Source organism: Lolium rigidum, chromosome 7, assembly GCF_022539505.1.
Source record: "Lolium rigidum isolate FL_2022 chromosome 7, APGP_CSIRO_Lrig_0.1, whole genome shotgun sequence".
NCBI lineage: Eukaryota > Viridiplantae > Streptophyta > Magnoliopsida > Poales > Poaceae > Lolium > Lolium rigidum.
The window spans coordinates 36,492,494-36,509,948 of NC_061514.1; the positions used below are offsets into that span (position 1 = coordinate 36,492,494).

The 17,455-nt window shown below is 46.2% G+C and overlaps 2 protein-coding genes across 2 annotated transcripts; both read left to right on the plus strand.

The window, feature by feature from the left end:
• The first annotated feature begins 10,692 nt into the window (after positions 1-10,692).
• LOC124677709 (stem-specific protein TSJT1-like) lies at positions 10,693-11,856 on the plus strand. The gene is made up of 2 exons (XM_047213668.1): positions 10,693-11,028; positions 11,131-11,856. The coding sequence occupies exons 1-2, from the start codon at positions 10,820-10,822 to the stop codon at positions 11,699-11,701; spliced, it is 780 nt and encodes a 259-aa protein (XP_047069624.1). The 5' UTR covers positions 10,693-10,819; the 3' UTR covers positions 11,702-11,856.
• A 2,053-nt stretch (positions 11,857-13,909) lies between these two features.
• On the plus strand, positions 13,910-17,127 carry LOC124676364. The gene is made up of 7 exons (XM_047212440.1): positions 13,910-14,128; positions 15,050-15,139; positions 15,280-15,360; positions 15,491-15,622; positions 16,113-16,331; positions 16,530-16,622; positions 16,707-17,127. The coding sequence occupies exons 1-7, from the start codon at positions 13,910-13,912 to the stop codon at positions 16,887-16,889; spliced, it is 1,017 nt and encodes a 338-aa protein (XP_047068396.1). The 3' UTR covers positions 16,890-17,127.
• Positions 17,128-17,455: the final 328 nt, after the last annotated feature.

The following is a 17,455-nucleotide window of genomic DNA, read 5'->3' on the forward strand; positions in this document are numbered from 1 at the left end:
TCCACCTTCGGGTTATCATCCGAACCCCTCCAGTATTAAGTTGCTAAACAACGGACAATTGCATTAAGTATGGTGCGTAATGTAATCAACAACTACATCCTCGGACATAGCGCCAATGTTTTATCCCTAGTGGCAACAAGCACAACACAACCTTAGAACTTTCTCGTCATCGTCCCGAGTGTCAATGCAGGCATGAACCCACTATCGAGCATAAGTACTCCCTCTTGGAGTTAAAAGTAAAAACTTGGCCGAGCCTCTACTAGAAACGGAGAGCATGCAAGATCATAAACAACACATGTATAATAACTTGATAATTAACATGACATGGTATTCTCTATCCATCGGATCCCGACAAACACAACATATAGAATTACGGATAGATGATCTTGATCATGTTAGGCAGCTCACAAGATCCAACAATGAAGCACAATGAGGAGAAGACAACCATCTAGCTACTGCTATGGACCCATAGTCCAGGGGTGAACTACTCACTCATCACTCCGGAGGCGACCATGGCGGTGTAGAGTCCTCCGGGAGATGAATCCCTCTCCGGCAGGGGTGCCGGAGGAGATCTCCGTAATCACCCGAGATGGGATCGGCGGCGGCGGCGTCTCGGCAAGGTTTTCCGTATCGTGGTTTTTCGCATCGGGGTTTCGCGACGGAGGCTTTAAGTAGGCGGAAGGGCGCAGTCGGGAGGCGGACGAGGGGCCACACCATAGGGCGGCGCGGGCCCCCCTGGGCCGCGCCGCCTTGTGGTGTCGCCACCTCGTGGCCCCACTTCGTGTGTTCTTCGGTCTTAGGCACCTGGGTCTTCGTTTCGTCCAATTCCGAGAATATTTCGTTACTAGGATTTCTGAAACCAAAAACAGCCGAAAACAGGAACTGGCACTTCGGCATCTTGTTAATAGGTTAGTTCCAGAAAATGCACGAATATGACATAAAGTGTGCATAAAACATGTAGGTATCATCAATAATATGGCATAGAACATAAGAAATTATCGATACGTCGGAGACGTATCATGCCGCCACACCCTGCAGTCGTTGGTGGTGTGGGCGAACGTGTTATGCCACTTGCAGTATGGCTTTCCGTTCAGCTCTTGCACCGTGGGGATTTTGTGGCCTTCGGGTACCTTTATATGCTTCTCCGTGAGTCAGAGATCAAAAATCTGCTCGCTTTGGTCACGTCGAAGTCGAACCCTTTTGGAGGGCCTTGTGGCTTCACCCATTTGCAGGACACGGGGCCCGCCGCTCGAGTCCATTCAGCCACTCGCTACCTCTCGATCTCCCGCAAGCACCTTCATCCTCGTCTCGCCTCAACCAGGGTCACCGCACGCTTGAATTTGTCCCGGTAGACATCCGGGTGGCGCTGCTCATATGCCGACAGCCTTCGCACCATGTGCGCCAATGAAGGGTAGTCTCGCTTGGGAGGCCACGTCCTTAATCGATGATGAGAGACCCAGCACCGCCAACTCGATCGCTTCTTTTTCACTTACATGAGCCGAAAAGCATCGGTTCCTAATGGTCCCGAAGCGCTGGACGTATTCTCGACACTCGTCTCCCCGGCTTCGTCGTACTTGTGCTAGATCGGCAATACCAACCTCGGAAGCTTCCGAGTGATACTCGCTCATGGAACTGCTCTTCCAATCGCTTCCAAGTCCGGATGGAGTTCGGTGGCAGCGATGTGTACCACCCGAAAGCCGATCCTGTGAGGGATCGTGCGAAGAACCTCACACGCAACTCGTCCGATGCTGAGATCGTGCCCAGCTGTGCCAAATATCGGCTCACATGCTCGATGGAGCCGGAACCATCCGATCCACTAAACTTTGTGAAGTCCGGGAGCCGATATTTGGGTGGTAGCGGGATCAGTTCGTAGTCGTTGGGGTACGGCTTGGTATAGCCGAACGTCTTCCTTTTCGGCATCATGCCGAACTGATCTTTCAGGATTGCACAAATCTGATCCGCGGTGATGGCTGAAGGTGTCGAACCCTGAAGATTCGCCGGGGTGGCATACTTAACCAGCCATGCTTGCTTTTCCGGTTCTAAGCCAACCGCAGGAGCTGGCTTCGGAGGTTTGTCGGAGTGGCGTACTTAGCTAGCCACGTTTGCTTCTCAAGATCCGCTCCCGACGTTCCTCCTGCTCGTTCCGGAGGCCCCTCGCTGTCGCAACCTGGTTCGAGAGTGCCCGGGTATTGCGGCCTGGGTACGTATGCGCACGCGTATCCGTGCGGGATCTTCTTGGGTGCCTCAAGTAGGAATTGGTAGTCACTAGGATCACCACCAATCTTGTAGACGACGTATGCCGATGAGTTCGGCAGTTCCGGTGCTGCCCATGCGAACGGCATCGGAGGATGGGACTGGAGTGGCAACTCTCCTTTGAAAGTCCCCGCAGCTGGTCCCGACGGAGAATACCGGTGGCTCATGATTTCCTCGGACCACGCGCAGAGCGACACGCTCCAAAGTGTTCACCGAGGCTCTCGAGTGGCGGTGCAGCGAATGAGCCACCATGTAGTTGATCTCCTGACGCAGCGACCTGGTGCGTTCTTCTGACGGGGCGGACAGGTCCACTCCATCGAGTGCGCCTTCAGGTGTGAACCCCTTCCACCTGACGCCATGGGAGCGGGTTCGGTGGAACGAGCCGATGAGTTCGGCTTCGAGGGTTGCCTTGATCTCGTCATGTTTCTTCTTGAGTTCGTCAGGCAGATCCTCGTACTTGACCGGAGTGCTTTCCGCCATCTCGGATGTAGATGGCGATGTGGTGGATGTCGAAGGTCGTCCCACCGGGCGTGCCAGAATGTGTTGACGTCAGAAACCCACGCGGCGGGCAGAGACGGGCAACACAAGTAGAGCCGGGAACAACTAGGGCTGCGGCTGGCCCCGGTCCCTCGGAGCGACGGCCCGCAAAGCCTCCTGGTCACACGTCCGATGCTATCGCAAGGGCGTGCCACCCGACCTATACCTGGTCGGGAAGGTGTTGGATGATGCCTCGCTTAGTTTCCTGCATGGCATACACGTAAACATTAAATACGAGCCTCGATCGGCTCTCGAGTTATCCCGTGAATCGGCTCAAAGAGCCGATCCACCCATGATTCGAACAAGGTGTCCGAATATATGGTGGTCCCGCTTGATCAAGATAAAGCTAATGAGATCTACGACGATTTAGGGTTTTCACCGCATAATCGGATCATCCTACTCACGATTGGGCCTCGCGCTCGCGCACGGTGACCGTAAGCCGATCCTAGACAGGGCCTAAAAACCAACACGAGGTTGATCCCCGGAACATCCTTTCTAGGGCTAGCAAACGTCACCCTACACGCCGCTGGATCCTCCAACCCTTTGTAGGGCCTAACTAATGCGGATGTTAAACTAATCCTTGCAGAACAAGGAGCAACCGTAACGGATCAGATCTACTGAACTATGATCAAGCGGGGTGCCGCCCCTACTCCTAAGATAGGTGTAAGGGCGGCTAGATGCATGAGGGTTGCACTACGACAGCATATGATACGAAGAACAATACAAACCCTAACACATCTAAGATAACTACGTTGCTCGCCATCAAAAAGGCTTCAGCACGAGCAACGCATGAACAACGTGGGCAGGCTTGTGCTGCCTAGATCGCAAGATGCGATCTAGGCAGCATGGTGCTTACCGGAGAAACCCTCGAGACGAAGGAGTTGGCGATGCGCCGAGATTTGTTTGTGTTGAACGTTGGTTGTTATTTATTCCATAAACCCTAGATACATATTTATAGTCCAGGGGACTTTCTAACTCAAGCGTGCACCTAACCGTGCACGGGTAAAACTCTAACTCCTAATCGACACGTAACCTAATATGTTACAGATACAAGGGCAAACTAGCCCAAACTTTGCATGTAAGGCCGATTCACGTATTTCTTCTATATATATTCTTCAAGTCTATCTTGATCGCGGCCCACCCCTGACTCGGTCAAATTCTGGTGATAACAGAAAGAAGAAAAATATCGCATGTACTCGTAACAGACACCCTCCATACAACGCAAAAGATGCCGTTGGTAAGCAGCGATTTTGACGGGATTAGACCGTCTGTATCTTAACAGACAGACTATGCGGTTATTCGTTTTATCTCTCTTCCACGTCATGTGATTTCCTACGTGGTATGTGTTACAGACGGCTGACTGGATACCATTGTACATGCCTTTAGAGAGTTCCTCTTCCAAGTTCCAACTTCCTCGCGGTTGAGAACCAACTTAAGATTGGGTGGTTGTACCCCCAGCCCACCAGAGTTGAACCCCAGGTTTGATATTTGTGTGTCTCATAAAGGCGGAATATTTATTTAGTGGGACGTGAAGTTCCCATCGATAGCGAGGCACCTGTGGTGACTTTGTCAATTTCAATATCCAATCTGCTGGTTCGGTTTTTCGGAGGTGCTAGGTAGAGTGTGTGTATGCGTTCATAGGGATAAGTGTATACGCGTGTTTATGAGCATCTACGTCTATACTATGTTTCTCAAAAAATAAACTTCCTCGCGGGGAAAAGCCCCAGTTGAACCTGGGTGCACGTGAACCCGGGTTGAAAATGCATTTTCGAAATGTGAAAAAATTCTGAAATAAAAATATCGGGGTACGTATGCATGTTTCATGTGTGCGTAGAAAGTTTTCGCGGAGAAACCACTTTTTTATTTCAGAATCTAAAAAAGACAAAATATGTCACATATATACTGCTATATAGCCGTGTAAAAGTTCACTTTTTTGCCGCGGCAAAATAAAATATTTTTTCAGAACGAAACTTATGTCCAGGACACATGTTTGAGATCATCTTTGCAATCATTTTATGTTTCGATTTTTGAAACATGTTTTGACATCACAAACCCACTTTTAAAAAAGTTGGTTTACATACACCCGGGTTCACAAAAGCCGGTCGCCGGTCTCTTCCTCGCGGTCACAAAGAACGCGTGAACAGATCATACTCGTGACAAGATTGGAGCCGCCGACATGCATGCTGAGTCACCGTTTGGTGATCCAATCCAGTGGCACCACCTTTAAAAAAAATGCGACTTGGGGGGTAAGAAGCCCTCCAAGCAATTCAATAGATGATATTTGGTGTGTACAGCGAGAGAGCGGGCGCTAGCACTCGAACTCAGGATCTCGCGGGTCACTGCAGGTATCAGCACCCGGTAACCATCCGTGCTATTTCAGAATCTAAAAAAGACAAAATATGTCACATATATACTGCTATATAGCCGTGTAAAAGTTCACTTTTTTGCCGCGGCAAAATAAAATATTTTTTCAGAACGAAACTTATGTCCAGGACACATGTTTGAGATCATCTTTGCAATCATTTTATGTTTCGATTTTTGAAACATGTTTTGACATCACAAACCCACTTTTAAAAAAGTTGGTTTACATACACCAGAGTTCACAAAAGCCGGTCGCCGGTCTCTTCCTCGCGGTCACAAAGAACGCGTGAACGGATCATACTCGTGACAAGATTGGAGCCGCCGACATGCATGCCTGAGTCACCGTTTGGTGATCCAATCCAGTGGCACCACCTTTAAAAAATGCGACTTGGGGGGTAAGAAGCCCTCCAAGCAATTCAATAGATGATATTTGGTGTGTACAGCGAGAGAGCGGGCGCTAGCACTCGAACTCAGGATCTCGCGGGTCACTGCAGGTATCAGCACCCGGTAACCATCCGTGCTATGCCTCGGTTCACAGTGGCACCACCTTTGACTTGATGTTTACCTGTACATGTAATTAATTAACTTGCGTTGTCGTACTACTCTAACGTCGTAAGATAAAATAAGGCAAAAGCTGACTCGTTGTCGAGCCGGACACGTGACCACGTTGCGGCAACGGCCACAGATGGAAGCTCCTACGCAGCTACGCTACCTTATCCTTCGATTTCCCTTTGTCGCGTTCGATCGCGCGAGCGATCGATTCTTTGCCGCGAGAGCGCTACTCCCTCCGTCCACAAATAAGTGTACCTGCGGGGTTTTCAAGATAAATTATGAGGTAGAGTGAAAAGTACATTGGGAACATGCATCTCTCTTCTTTAATTCTTTCACCTCCAATAAGCTAATTGCATGTAAAAAGCAAGAAAAATATGTGCTCAATATTATTGGGTTTGATTTCCGTGCGATGAGAGAGAAGCAATTAAATTGCATTGGGAAGATAGGAGTACACTCTTTTGTGGACAAAGTTTAGAGGCTAGATGTCCACTTATTTGAGGACGGAGGGAGTAGCTAATAACGTGATTTTTATCGCGACATGCGCACGCTAATCATACGCGTTCCCACTTACCGCTTGGCCTGGCCCAAATTTAATTCTACCCTCCATGTGCCCACTTGGTCCAGCATTAAATGCATGCATGTGATCGGATAATTGCTCGCGAGGCTTCCCTTTCTTGTTTCTTTACTATTTTTCATTTCCCTGCTACGTAGCGTTAGTACTCCTGCTGATTTGCTTTTTTTTTTTAAGTTCCCTTTTTTGGTAGTTGTAAAAATAAAATAGGGGAGCGGGGACAACGTGATGGATTTTTTTTTTGCAATTCCCTTTTATCAATTCCCTTTATTTTTTTGTTTTTATTACTCTGTATCAAAATTTATATTAGTTGGACTATTTTTTTCAATTCCCTTTAACTTTTGTTTTTATTACTTTGTATCAAAATTTATATTAGTTGGACTATTTTTTTCAATTCCCTTTTTCGGGCCAATGATTTTTAAAGGGGATTTAACGGGTGGGAAAACCACTTGCAACTCAAATAAACTACCACTTGCAACTCACATTAATGATTATTTCACTATAATGAACCAACTCTTTTAAAATTTCTTTTATTTGAATTACCTTGTGGCCTACAAATTTATTGCTAAATTATTCTAATTGAAATTTTCATTTTTTGATTGGTAGTTTTTTGTATTTACCATTGATAAATATTGGGGCAGGGGGTTGATAAATTATGAGCCAAAAAAGTCCCCAAAATATTCTAAATAAAAACAACTTTTTTGGGTCGATAGTTTTTTAGGTTTACCGTTCATAAATAATGGGGCAGGGGGTTGATAAAGTGTGACACAAAAAAGTCCCTCAGATATTCTAAATAAAATTAGCATTTTGGGAGGATAATTTTTCATATTTACCGTTGATAAAAAACGGGATAGGGGGTTGATAAATTGTAAGCCAAAATTGTTTCCAAAATATTCTAAATAAAAATTGCATTTTTTATCGCTATTTTTTTGCATTTACCGTTGATAAATATTGGGTCAGGGGGTTGATATATTATGAGCCAAAAAGTTTCCAAAATATTTTAAATAAAATTAGCTTTTTGGGTCGATAGGTTTTCGACGTGATGGATTTTTTTTCGCAATTCCCTTTTATCAATTCCCTTTAACTTTTTCTTTTATTACTTTGTATCAAAATTTATATTAGTTGGACTATTTTTTTCAATTCCCTTTTTTCGGGCCAATGATTTTTAAAGGGGAAATAACGGGTGGGAAAACCACTCGCAACTCAAATAAACTACCACTTGCAACTCACATTAATGATTATTTCACTATAATGAACCAACACTTTTAAAATTTCTTTTATTTGAATTACCTTGTGGCCTACAAATTTATTGCTAAATTATTCAAATTGAAATTTTCATTTTTCGATCGGTAGTTTTTTGCATTTACCATTGGTAAATATTGGGGCAGGGGGTTGATAAATTGTGAGCCAAAAAAGTCCCCAAAATATTCTAAATAAAAACAGCTTTTTTGGGTCGATAGTTTTTTAGGTTTACTGTTGATAAATAATGGGGCAGGGGGTTGATAAATTGTGAGCCAAAAAAGTCCCCAAGATATTCTAAACAAAATTATATTTTTTGGGTTGATAATTTTTCATATTTACCTTCGATAAATAATAGACAGAGCGGTTGATAAATTGTGAGCCAAAAATGTTGCCAATATATTCTAAATTACATTAACTTTTCGGATCGATAATTTTTCACATTTACCATTGATAAATAACGGACGGAGGGGTTGATAAATTTGAGGGCTAAAAATGTTTTTAAAATATTATAAAATAAATTAGCTTTTCGGGTTGATAACTCTTCACATTTGCCATTGCTAAACAACGAACATAGGGGTTGATAAATTATAAGCTAAAAATATTCACAAAAGTATTCAAAATAAAATTAGCTTTTCGGATCGATAACTTTTCACATTTACCGTTGATAAATAATAGGCATAGTGGTTGATAAATTGTGAGCTAAAAATATTCCCATAATATTCTAAATTAAATTAGTTTTTCGGATAGATAATTTTTCACATTTACCGTTGATAAATAACGGATAGAGGGGTTGATAAATTTTGAACTAATAAAAAGTTTTTCAAGATATATCAACATGGATGTTAGTTTTATAGGTTCGCTTCGATAATAATTTATTGATGAAAATAAATCTTAAGTCGAAGTTACGTTTTGAGAATGAATTTTAGAATTAGAATAGATTGTCACTGACGTCTAATAGTTCGTGCATCATACTTCTTTTCTTAAGTGCATGCAAAGTTTGTCCATTATACATTTTACTATATAGATTAGATAGTATAAAACAAATTCGGCTCATCTATTAGACGTGAAGTGGTACTAGCTCAGTTGGTCAGCGTGCTGTTGCGCGGGTCGATCGTCAGATCGGCTGCATCTCACAGGATTCACCTGGTCGGAAATCGATCGCTGGCAGGCTGGCGCGCGGTCGAGCGCCAGGTAGGGTTGCCCCTTATCCTTGGACGAAGGTCCGACATACGGTGACGTGTTCTACCACAATTGGAAAACAGTTAATATCCATTTTGCTATTTTTTCTTAAAAAACTGCCAAATCTACTAATTCAGGTTTAATTGTGTTTTGACATCACCCTGATTGATATGGCCATTTACTCGAAACAGTCTTTCTTCCCGCTATATTTAATATAGCAACAAACCATACAACCAACAATAAAAGCAAAAAGAAGAAAACACTCAGGCAACAGCAAAGAAATGCCCAAAAGCAAAGAAAAGAAGAAACAAAATGAAAACTCAGGAGGATCCACTAAGCGATAGTGACCCGCAATCGTTGCGTCATTCGAAGAAGTTCCACCTCGCTCCTAACATCGAAACATCAAGTACCAAGCAGCACCTTCAAGAAGGGATGCGACGTCGACGTCGCTGATGCCCAGAGACTGGTCTTAGGGTTTCCCCCCAGCACACCGAAGGACATGGACCAAGGGTAGCCACAATGTCCTGCAGGCGACACCGCTTCGGTGTCGGATGAGCCGACAAGGATTTCTCCAAAAAAAAAAACCATGCCCACTACCCTCTGACTGTCTGCTACATAGGAGCCCTGCGAGGACGAAGCCTCACGACCACTGGACTCGCCACCCAACAACACGCGCCACCACAGTCAAGAAGTCACCATCGCCGTCTTCCTGATGCAATTGTCACGAAGCCTGAAGGCGGGGAAAATGCACAGCTTGAAGCATATAGCCAACAACACCACGGTCACGCGGGAGGAAACAACCTCCACCGCCAAAGGCGGTACCTGACTAACGCGACAACAAGCATACCAATCCCAAATGGGTCCAGCTAGGCCTAGCGGGCCCGTAAAGCCCCCGCGGAGGCACACCAATCCCAAGAGGTTCCGACGGGGACCCAAGCGGGCCTATAAAGCCCACCTCCACGCTGCAACAGGTCGACCGCCGGCACCGTCAAGCTCACCCTCGCCACGGCCAACCTCCATGGCCGGTGCACGCTCTGCTAGAGCGGTTTATGCTCCCGGCTCGCTGTTGGATGGCTTGGTGAGGCTTCGAATTAGATTGTTTGTGTCGATGTGAGGTTAGGTCACTCCATCGTCACCAAAAAAGTGATTTTGGGTTGATAGATGTATTTATTTTAACAACCTTTGTTGAATGATATACTCTCTCCATCTTAAAATGATATGGTTAAATTTTTCTAGATACAGATTAAATGATGCATACAACATTTTTATTATTCCTCCTGTTCCATAAGAACTTGGTTAACTTTATCTATATAGATACAATTTAGTTAACTCGCTTTTCAAGAAAGGAGATAAACCGGAGTGTGTCTTGTCCAAGATTAGCAAACCGAAAAGCACTACCAGCTATACCTGGCCATGGGAAGCCCAGCCCGGTCAGCCCGCCCCGACCCGACCCAAAATTCTTAGGCTTGGGCCAGCCCGAGCATGCCCATGGGCCAAGCCTGGGCCGAAGGTTTAGGCCCAATGATTGCGCTGGGCTAAACCTAGGCTTGAGAAATGTGCCAAACAAGGAAGAGGCCTGGCCCGAGACGCAAAGCCCGATGGGTATTTGTTGTGATGGGTCGGGCTTAGGTCAAAATTCTAGGCCTGACGATCGGGCTAGGCCAGGCCTGGACCTGGGTTTTTTTGCGTCGGGCTTTGTTAGGCCCGGCCCGAACTATGCCCGTGTAACCCCACCTCGGCACCTCCACCCACCGGATTGTGGAAATTAAGCAGTCTGTCACATCACGGTTAGCTGCCGGTCTGGGTAAAATAAACTACCTACGTGATGATCTTATCCCCGTCGTCTAGCTATCTTTATCCAGAGCCAAGCCATCTCTCCCTCGAAGCATCTCATCAGCAGGAGCACCGCTGACTCGAAATCCACGGGTGAAAACCGGCGAGCTCCACCCCTATAAAAGGCGTCCCCCATCTCCATCCCAAAACCTCCATTCCATTCCCCATCGCCCATTGGTCTTCGAGCTCTCATCAGTTCGCCACAGCAGCTCGAGCAAAGATTCTTGCTAGCTAGCTCTGCATCCGTCCGGTGCAAGGAAGAAGAGAAAGCTTTGTGCATTCGACTCGAGGATGTTGGCCATCTTCCAGAAGCAAGTGGCGCACGCGCCCCAGGAGCTCAACAGCCCCCGGAGCGGCGCCGCCAAGCCCAAGAACCCCGACCAGATCCTGCGCGACTTCCACGCAGCACACCCCGAAGACGCATTCTCCACATCCTTCGGCGGCGGCGCCGCCCTCGCCTGCGTCGCCGCGCAGCCACGCTCCCTCTACGGCTACCAGAGGTAAGCTCAGACCGCAGCAACGGAAAAAAAATTCTGCACTTCTGCAGACGGAATGACGGCGATCAAAGTTCAAAGATGTGATTCTTTTCACTGTCGTAGCAGGATGTTCTGCGGGCTGGACGACATCTACTGCGTCTTCATGGGCACCCTGAACAATCTGAGCAGCCTGATGCGGCAGTACGGCCTGACGGGCCGCTCCACCAACGAAGCGCTCCTGGTCATCGAGGCCTACCGCACCCTCCGCGACCGGGGCCCCTACCCGGCCGACCAGGTCGTCAAGGACCTCTCCGGCTCCTTCGCCTTCGTCGTCTTCGACAGCCGCAAGTCCAGCGGCGCCGTCTTCGCCGCGCAGAGCACCGACGGCGGCGTGCCGCTCCACTGGGGCGTGGCCGCCGACGGCTCCGTCGTGATCTGCGACGACCGCGCCGCCGTCAAGGCCGGCTGCGGGAAGTCGCATGCGCCGTTCCCGGCCGGGTGCATGTTCCACAGCGAGGGCGGGCTCAAGAGCTTCGAGCACCCCATGAACCGGATCAAGGCCATGCCCCGCGTCGACAGCGATGGCGTCATGTGCGGCGCCAACTTCAGGGTCGACGCCTTCACCAAGATCAACTCCATGCCGCGGGTCGGGAGCGCCACCAACTGGGCCGCCACATGGGACGACGCCGCAATCTAGTTCATCATGGGCTTCTCGATCGAGCTTCTGAATTTGGTCTTACACTTCTTTTCCTTGTTTTTTTTTCTTTTAGCTTGGCAATGTACATTCCGATCTTGGACGGTTGGGCCTGCGGACTGACTCGCCCGTGTGTTTGATACGGTGAAGGAATAAAAGACATCATCTGGCTTTGCGGGAGTGATGTTTTGGCAGGGAGTAATGCTACACCTACAAAAATATTTTATAAAAAAATCTTACGGACTCACATAGTAGGGCCAGAAATCCAAAGTCAGCCCCGGTTATTTAGGAGGGGGTCAAATTTGAACCAACCAAGGTAGTCCACGTTAGCCCGTATGGTTTCCGTAAGCCACTTTGTCCGTACGTCCAGGATTACCGTTTGGCACGTGAGGCGTATGCTCCCTTTATTTTGAAATGTATGTTGGATATATTTTAAAATATTAAAAAAAATTGAAACAAAAATTTCGCACGTACATCTTTATGTGCTACGCTCACAAAATCGTTTGATGAAAAATCGACTTGTTATGTGACGTGTGTAAAAAAGACAAAATTCGGTATTAAAACAAAGACTTGTAGGAACCCTTTTCACGTTAACTACAAAAAATATAATTTTTTCGTGAAACTTGACGAACATACATATATTATGGAGATGTACATGTAAATTTTTTTCTCAAAACTTTTTAACACTTAAAAACATGTTATTATGGTAATGTATCATAATTGAGTTTCAGGTTGCGCCCTACCTACAAAGCCACGAAGTCCTTGGCTCACTACTATTTTTTCGAGGCTGTGCAAAGGAACACTATGAATCATGCAGTGTCAGTGTCAGAGAAGGGACGGGAGGGAGTGTGTCTGATGAATCTGAAGAGATTTCTGGCCAGTGGAGAGTGCATCTCACCCAATGGAGTTATGGAGCTGAATTTCCTTCAGCAAAGACAATGTGTCAAACCAATTCAGTAGTTCGCGTGATGCAGATTGCCTTCTTCTGTAACTATAAAAGCATCTCTAACAATTACTGTAAATTTGGGCCATTGAACTCGTGTTTATAGGTCGAAAATTTGGTGACGCAGAACAGAGCCCCCAAAATGAACCTGTAAAAGCTATGTTCTGCGCCAGCAACATCCGAACCCGTAAACCAGAGTTTTTCACAGATTTCATATGCAAAATGATAAAACACAAACATAAAATACATACAACAACCCAGCATAAATAATCATATTATAGTTTTGAACACACAATAGTCATCCAAATTATTAGTACAATAATGTCTCAACCAAATTGCAATAATAGTTTCCGAATAATTTCAAAAATAAACAAATATTTTCTAAATGGTTCATCTCACACATACATGAATAGGATTGAGCATAAAAAGAAGTGAAGATCATGAGCGACGACCATGCAGCTATATGTATCGGTGTAATCCGCAGGGACACCATATGCAATCACCGTCATAGCAGCAGAGATTTTTTGATAGGCGCTAAAACCCATCTTGTCGGCACCGTTTCTACGTTGCTACAAGTACGTTGAGTTTGCTTCCCAAGCCTCGACAACTTCAGGTTAGGCATCCCAGTTCGTCTCACCCATCCCCGCCGGGCCGGCTGAACCACGCGGCCATGGCGAGCACCAGGAGAGGGCCGATTGCAGAACAGCGGTGAGGTACCCACGAAGGCCGTCCGTTCCAGAGCAGGGCTCAAGGGGGGAGATGAGAAACGGCGGCACGCGCCTTGCATCCCTGCAGGAGGTGAAGGCGGAGTCAACAGTTGTGGGCTTGTGGCGCCCTCGCGTCCGTGCGGGTGGTCTCCGCCCGGCTGCCAGCGAATAAAAGAGATAAATTAGGGTAGGAAGATGAATATGACACCTCAACCCCACTGTCAGTGAGGGTCATCTAAAATCCTGGTCGGGATCTTTCCTTTCCCGGTGCATCAAACGATCTCTAGGGTTTGATTTAGACCGGGACTGATTAATTTAGGGTATAAACGACAGGAATTTCGAGTTTAGGGTTTGATTCGCTGAACCTTTACCAATTCAAGGTTTAGAATAAACTTTCTTTTTTTTTGGGACAGGCCGGCGTAGAGCTAAGCTAGCCACCCACAATGACGCGGATTCATCTCTGCCGTCCACCAGTGGAACTCGGCGTGGATCTTGATGCCGATGGTTTGAGTAGTGTAGCGTTATCCACCATCGGCCATCGCCCTCTTCACTTGGCCGGAGATGTCGCCGTCGCCGTCCCTCCTGCTTGCCTCCACTACCAGGTCCTCCCGCTCGCCGGCGCCTCCTCCCCAGCCGCGCCGGTTCGCGCCCCCGCTCGTCTCCTTCCCCGCGGCCCGCACCCGCCTCGTCGGCCTCCGTCTCGCGCGCGCGGCCGGCCCCAACGGCGCCAACGGCGCCGCCTCTGCCTCTCCTGGGGATGGCGGCGCCGGCAACGGTCTGGTAAGCAACCTAACTCGCTCCTCCTCCGACCGTACTGATCTATCCCCTTCCCTTCAACTCACTTCGTTTCACCATATGTAATTTCGAATCCGGTAGAGGAAAACGAAGGGATTATCGATGTTTTGCTCTTTTGTGGGAATCATTCAGCAAGACTAGCTACGTGCCACGCTCCCTGGATGCATCATCATCATGATCGTAGAATAATTTTCACTCTGTTTTGCTCTTATGTGGGAATCATTCAGCACCCTGTTTGCTGCACCAGATCCACCAATCTTGTACAGTATTATTTATATATTCTTCCCCTAAGAAAGCGTTGCCTAATGGGGTTTACTAGGCTACCTAGTGTGAATAATGAACTATCGATTACCACTTCACGGAGACTAGGAGTGGTTCTAAGGTGACTCAAGTCTGCAGTCCAGATTTACTGTAAACTGTCCCCGAGACTAGTCTCTGCGCTACGCAGAACCAAATCCTACAAAAGGCTTCTATAATCGTTTGCCCTTATCCGGCGACAAATAACTTACTGCAGGCGTTTTTATTTGTCAGAATTTAGCAAAGAATTGGATGGCTGCGCTTCATTAGACCTGGGCACTTCTACTTCTTTATCTTCCCTATACTGCTGTCTACTGGTGGTGTTAACTAGTATGTCTAGTCACCGTGTAGGGGCTCATTAGAACCAAGGATATCCGCGTTAGCTTAGCTGCATTGGACTCTGTTAATTCTGTCAAATGAATTGTGTTAACCAACTGAATAATAACTTCGCCCTCTCTACCCCGTGTCTCTTGTAACATGTTCTGTTATGAAAGAACAGAAATCGTGCTTGTCGCTAACGCCTTCCTCTCAAACCATATAGATACAGTTATGTTTTAGCATCTAGCCGTGTTTCAAACCTATCCTTATGTGTTATTTTGATTCTTACAGCCGAAGAACCGGAGGGATATTCTCCTGGAATACGTACGAAGTGTCCAACCAGAGTTTATGGAGCTCTTTGTGAAAAGAGCCCCAACACAGGTTATTTCATTTATCCTTTCTTTTACTTGCCCTTGCACCCAGGTATTCGCAACCTATCTGCTTTCAGTCCATGAATCACTGGCTCTTGCTAAAAAGCATATTTATACACTGCCATCACCTCTCTATCTTTCTCCTCAAAGGTTGTCGATGCCATGCGCCATACGGTGACTAATATGGTTGGGACTCTTCCGCCTCAGTTTTTTGCTGTAACTGTCACAACGGTAATGGAACGTCAACTGTAAAATTCCCGATGTTAGTTTTTCTTTTATATCATACTATTTTTTGCACTGAACATGTGTACATTTCTACCATGAACTCGTGACATGTTTCTTTATGTTTTCATCAACACAGGTTGCTGAAAATCTGGCTCAGCTTATGTACAGTGTTTTGATGACTGGATACATGTTCAGGAATGCGCAGTACCGTCTGGAGTTGCAACAGAGTTTGGAGCAGATTGCTCTTCCTGAACCGAAAGAAGAAAAGGTTCTTGTTGACCAGTGTTTAGCATACTTCTCACATGGATATTAATTAAGTAGTTGTGCTTACATTTCAGTCTCTAAATGATTTGGTTTGCTTCTGGGAGATGAGGTTATTAAGAAAATCTAGACATACTCTTAGATGCTGAGATGGACCTGTCTAGGCACCTCACTACATATGGTTGCCTAACCTGTATCTCTGTTTACAGAGCAAACTGCATCCAAGTTCTTCTGTACTAGCTTGGTTATTGCCTTTTAACATTGCAAACATTTGGTTGATTGACTGGTGTATTTGCACTTATTACTCGACTGTTGTCGTTTCCAGAACCACATTCATTAACTCGGCAACAATGTACCTGTGGCACTTGACCATCCTGAAAGAGTGTTGCTGTTTTGGTTCTCACTAATAGTAAATCTCATGAAAAATACATGGTGAAATTAGTTGTTTGGTTTCACAGCACAGCTGTGTAATTAATATTCATGCCTGGCATTTGTAGGGTTCAGAAGATTACGCTCCTGGAACCCAGAAAAAGGTAAGCGGGGAAGTGATCCGATGGAACAAGGCGACAGGACCAGAAAAAATCGATGCTGTGAAATATATTGAGTTGCTCGAAGCGGAAATCGATGAACTGAGCCGTCAAGTCGCTAGGAAATCGTCTCAAGGGAGCAATGAAATCTTGGAATATCTAAAAACTCTAGAACCACAGAATTTGAAGGTATATCATATATATTTCTCTGTCTACTTCTAGGAATCCATTGCTATTTATGTTATCTTTGAATACCCATCTTAAAATGCCGGGAGTATATGTAATTTTTGAGCCTCACTTTTGATTGGCTTATCGTAGACAGTTTGATCAATGTAATACTGCTTGGCGGTGTTGGTTTTGCTAATTAATGGTGATCTGATTTGTTAGGAACTTGCGAGCAGTGCAGGCGAGGACGTCGTATTTGCCATGAACGCGTTCATAAAGCGCCTTTTGGCTGTCTCAGACCCCAAGCAGATGAAGGTAAACCGATTCTAGCAGTACTAGCAGTACCAGAAACATATGTGCTTTGGTTGCTGACTTGTTTGTGTGGGGTGGTGCATGCAGACAGCGGTCACGGAGACGAGCGGCAGCCAGCTGGCGAACCTGCTGTTCTGGCTGATGATTGTCGGGTACAGCATGCGCAACATCGAGGTCCGGTTCGACATGGAGAGGGTGCTAGGCGCTGCCCCGAAGATCGGCGGTGAGCTGCCACCTCCACCCAGTGGAGACGGCACACCAACGCAATAGCAAGCTAGAGCCCGCAGAGTCTGGGTGGAGATATGAGTAGGTTGAGAGCTTTTTTTGGTGTATTGATGGAGATTCCTTGCTTTGTTTTAGAGATTGACACTGGCCCGAGGACAGAAAGTTTACTACTCCACATATTTTTGGGGTATGCACACATTAGTGGAAACAACAAATGTTGTCCAATTGTATTTTACAACTAGAATATTTGTCTTTAATAAAGTTGAAATTTGGAACCAACAAACTTTCTGGAGTTTGCACTTAGCTCTTATTGGATTTATTTGAATTTATTGCTTCTATTAAATATTGTTAAGTTTATTTGAAAACAAAATGGGGTTCAAACAAAGTGGTGATCCAACTCACCTAAAATGCTCCATGTAAGACATCCGTTCAAAGATATTAAGATACACATAGACTACATGAGATCGTACTCAACGAGGTGGATTATATTGCACATGTATTAGCTAGTCACGGAAGATCGTATCGCGCCTGAATCAATATCAACCTGCCCTACAGCATCTCGCACCATCGAAGTACAATTGCTGGCGTACATCGTACATGTGACTACACAT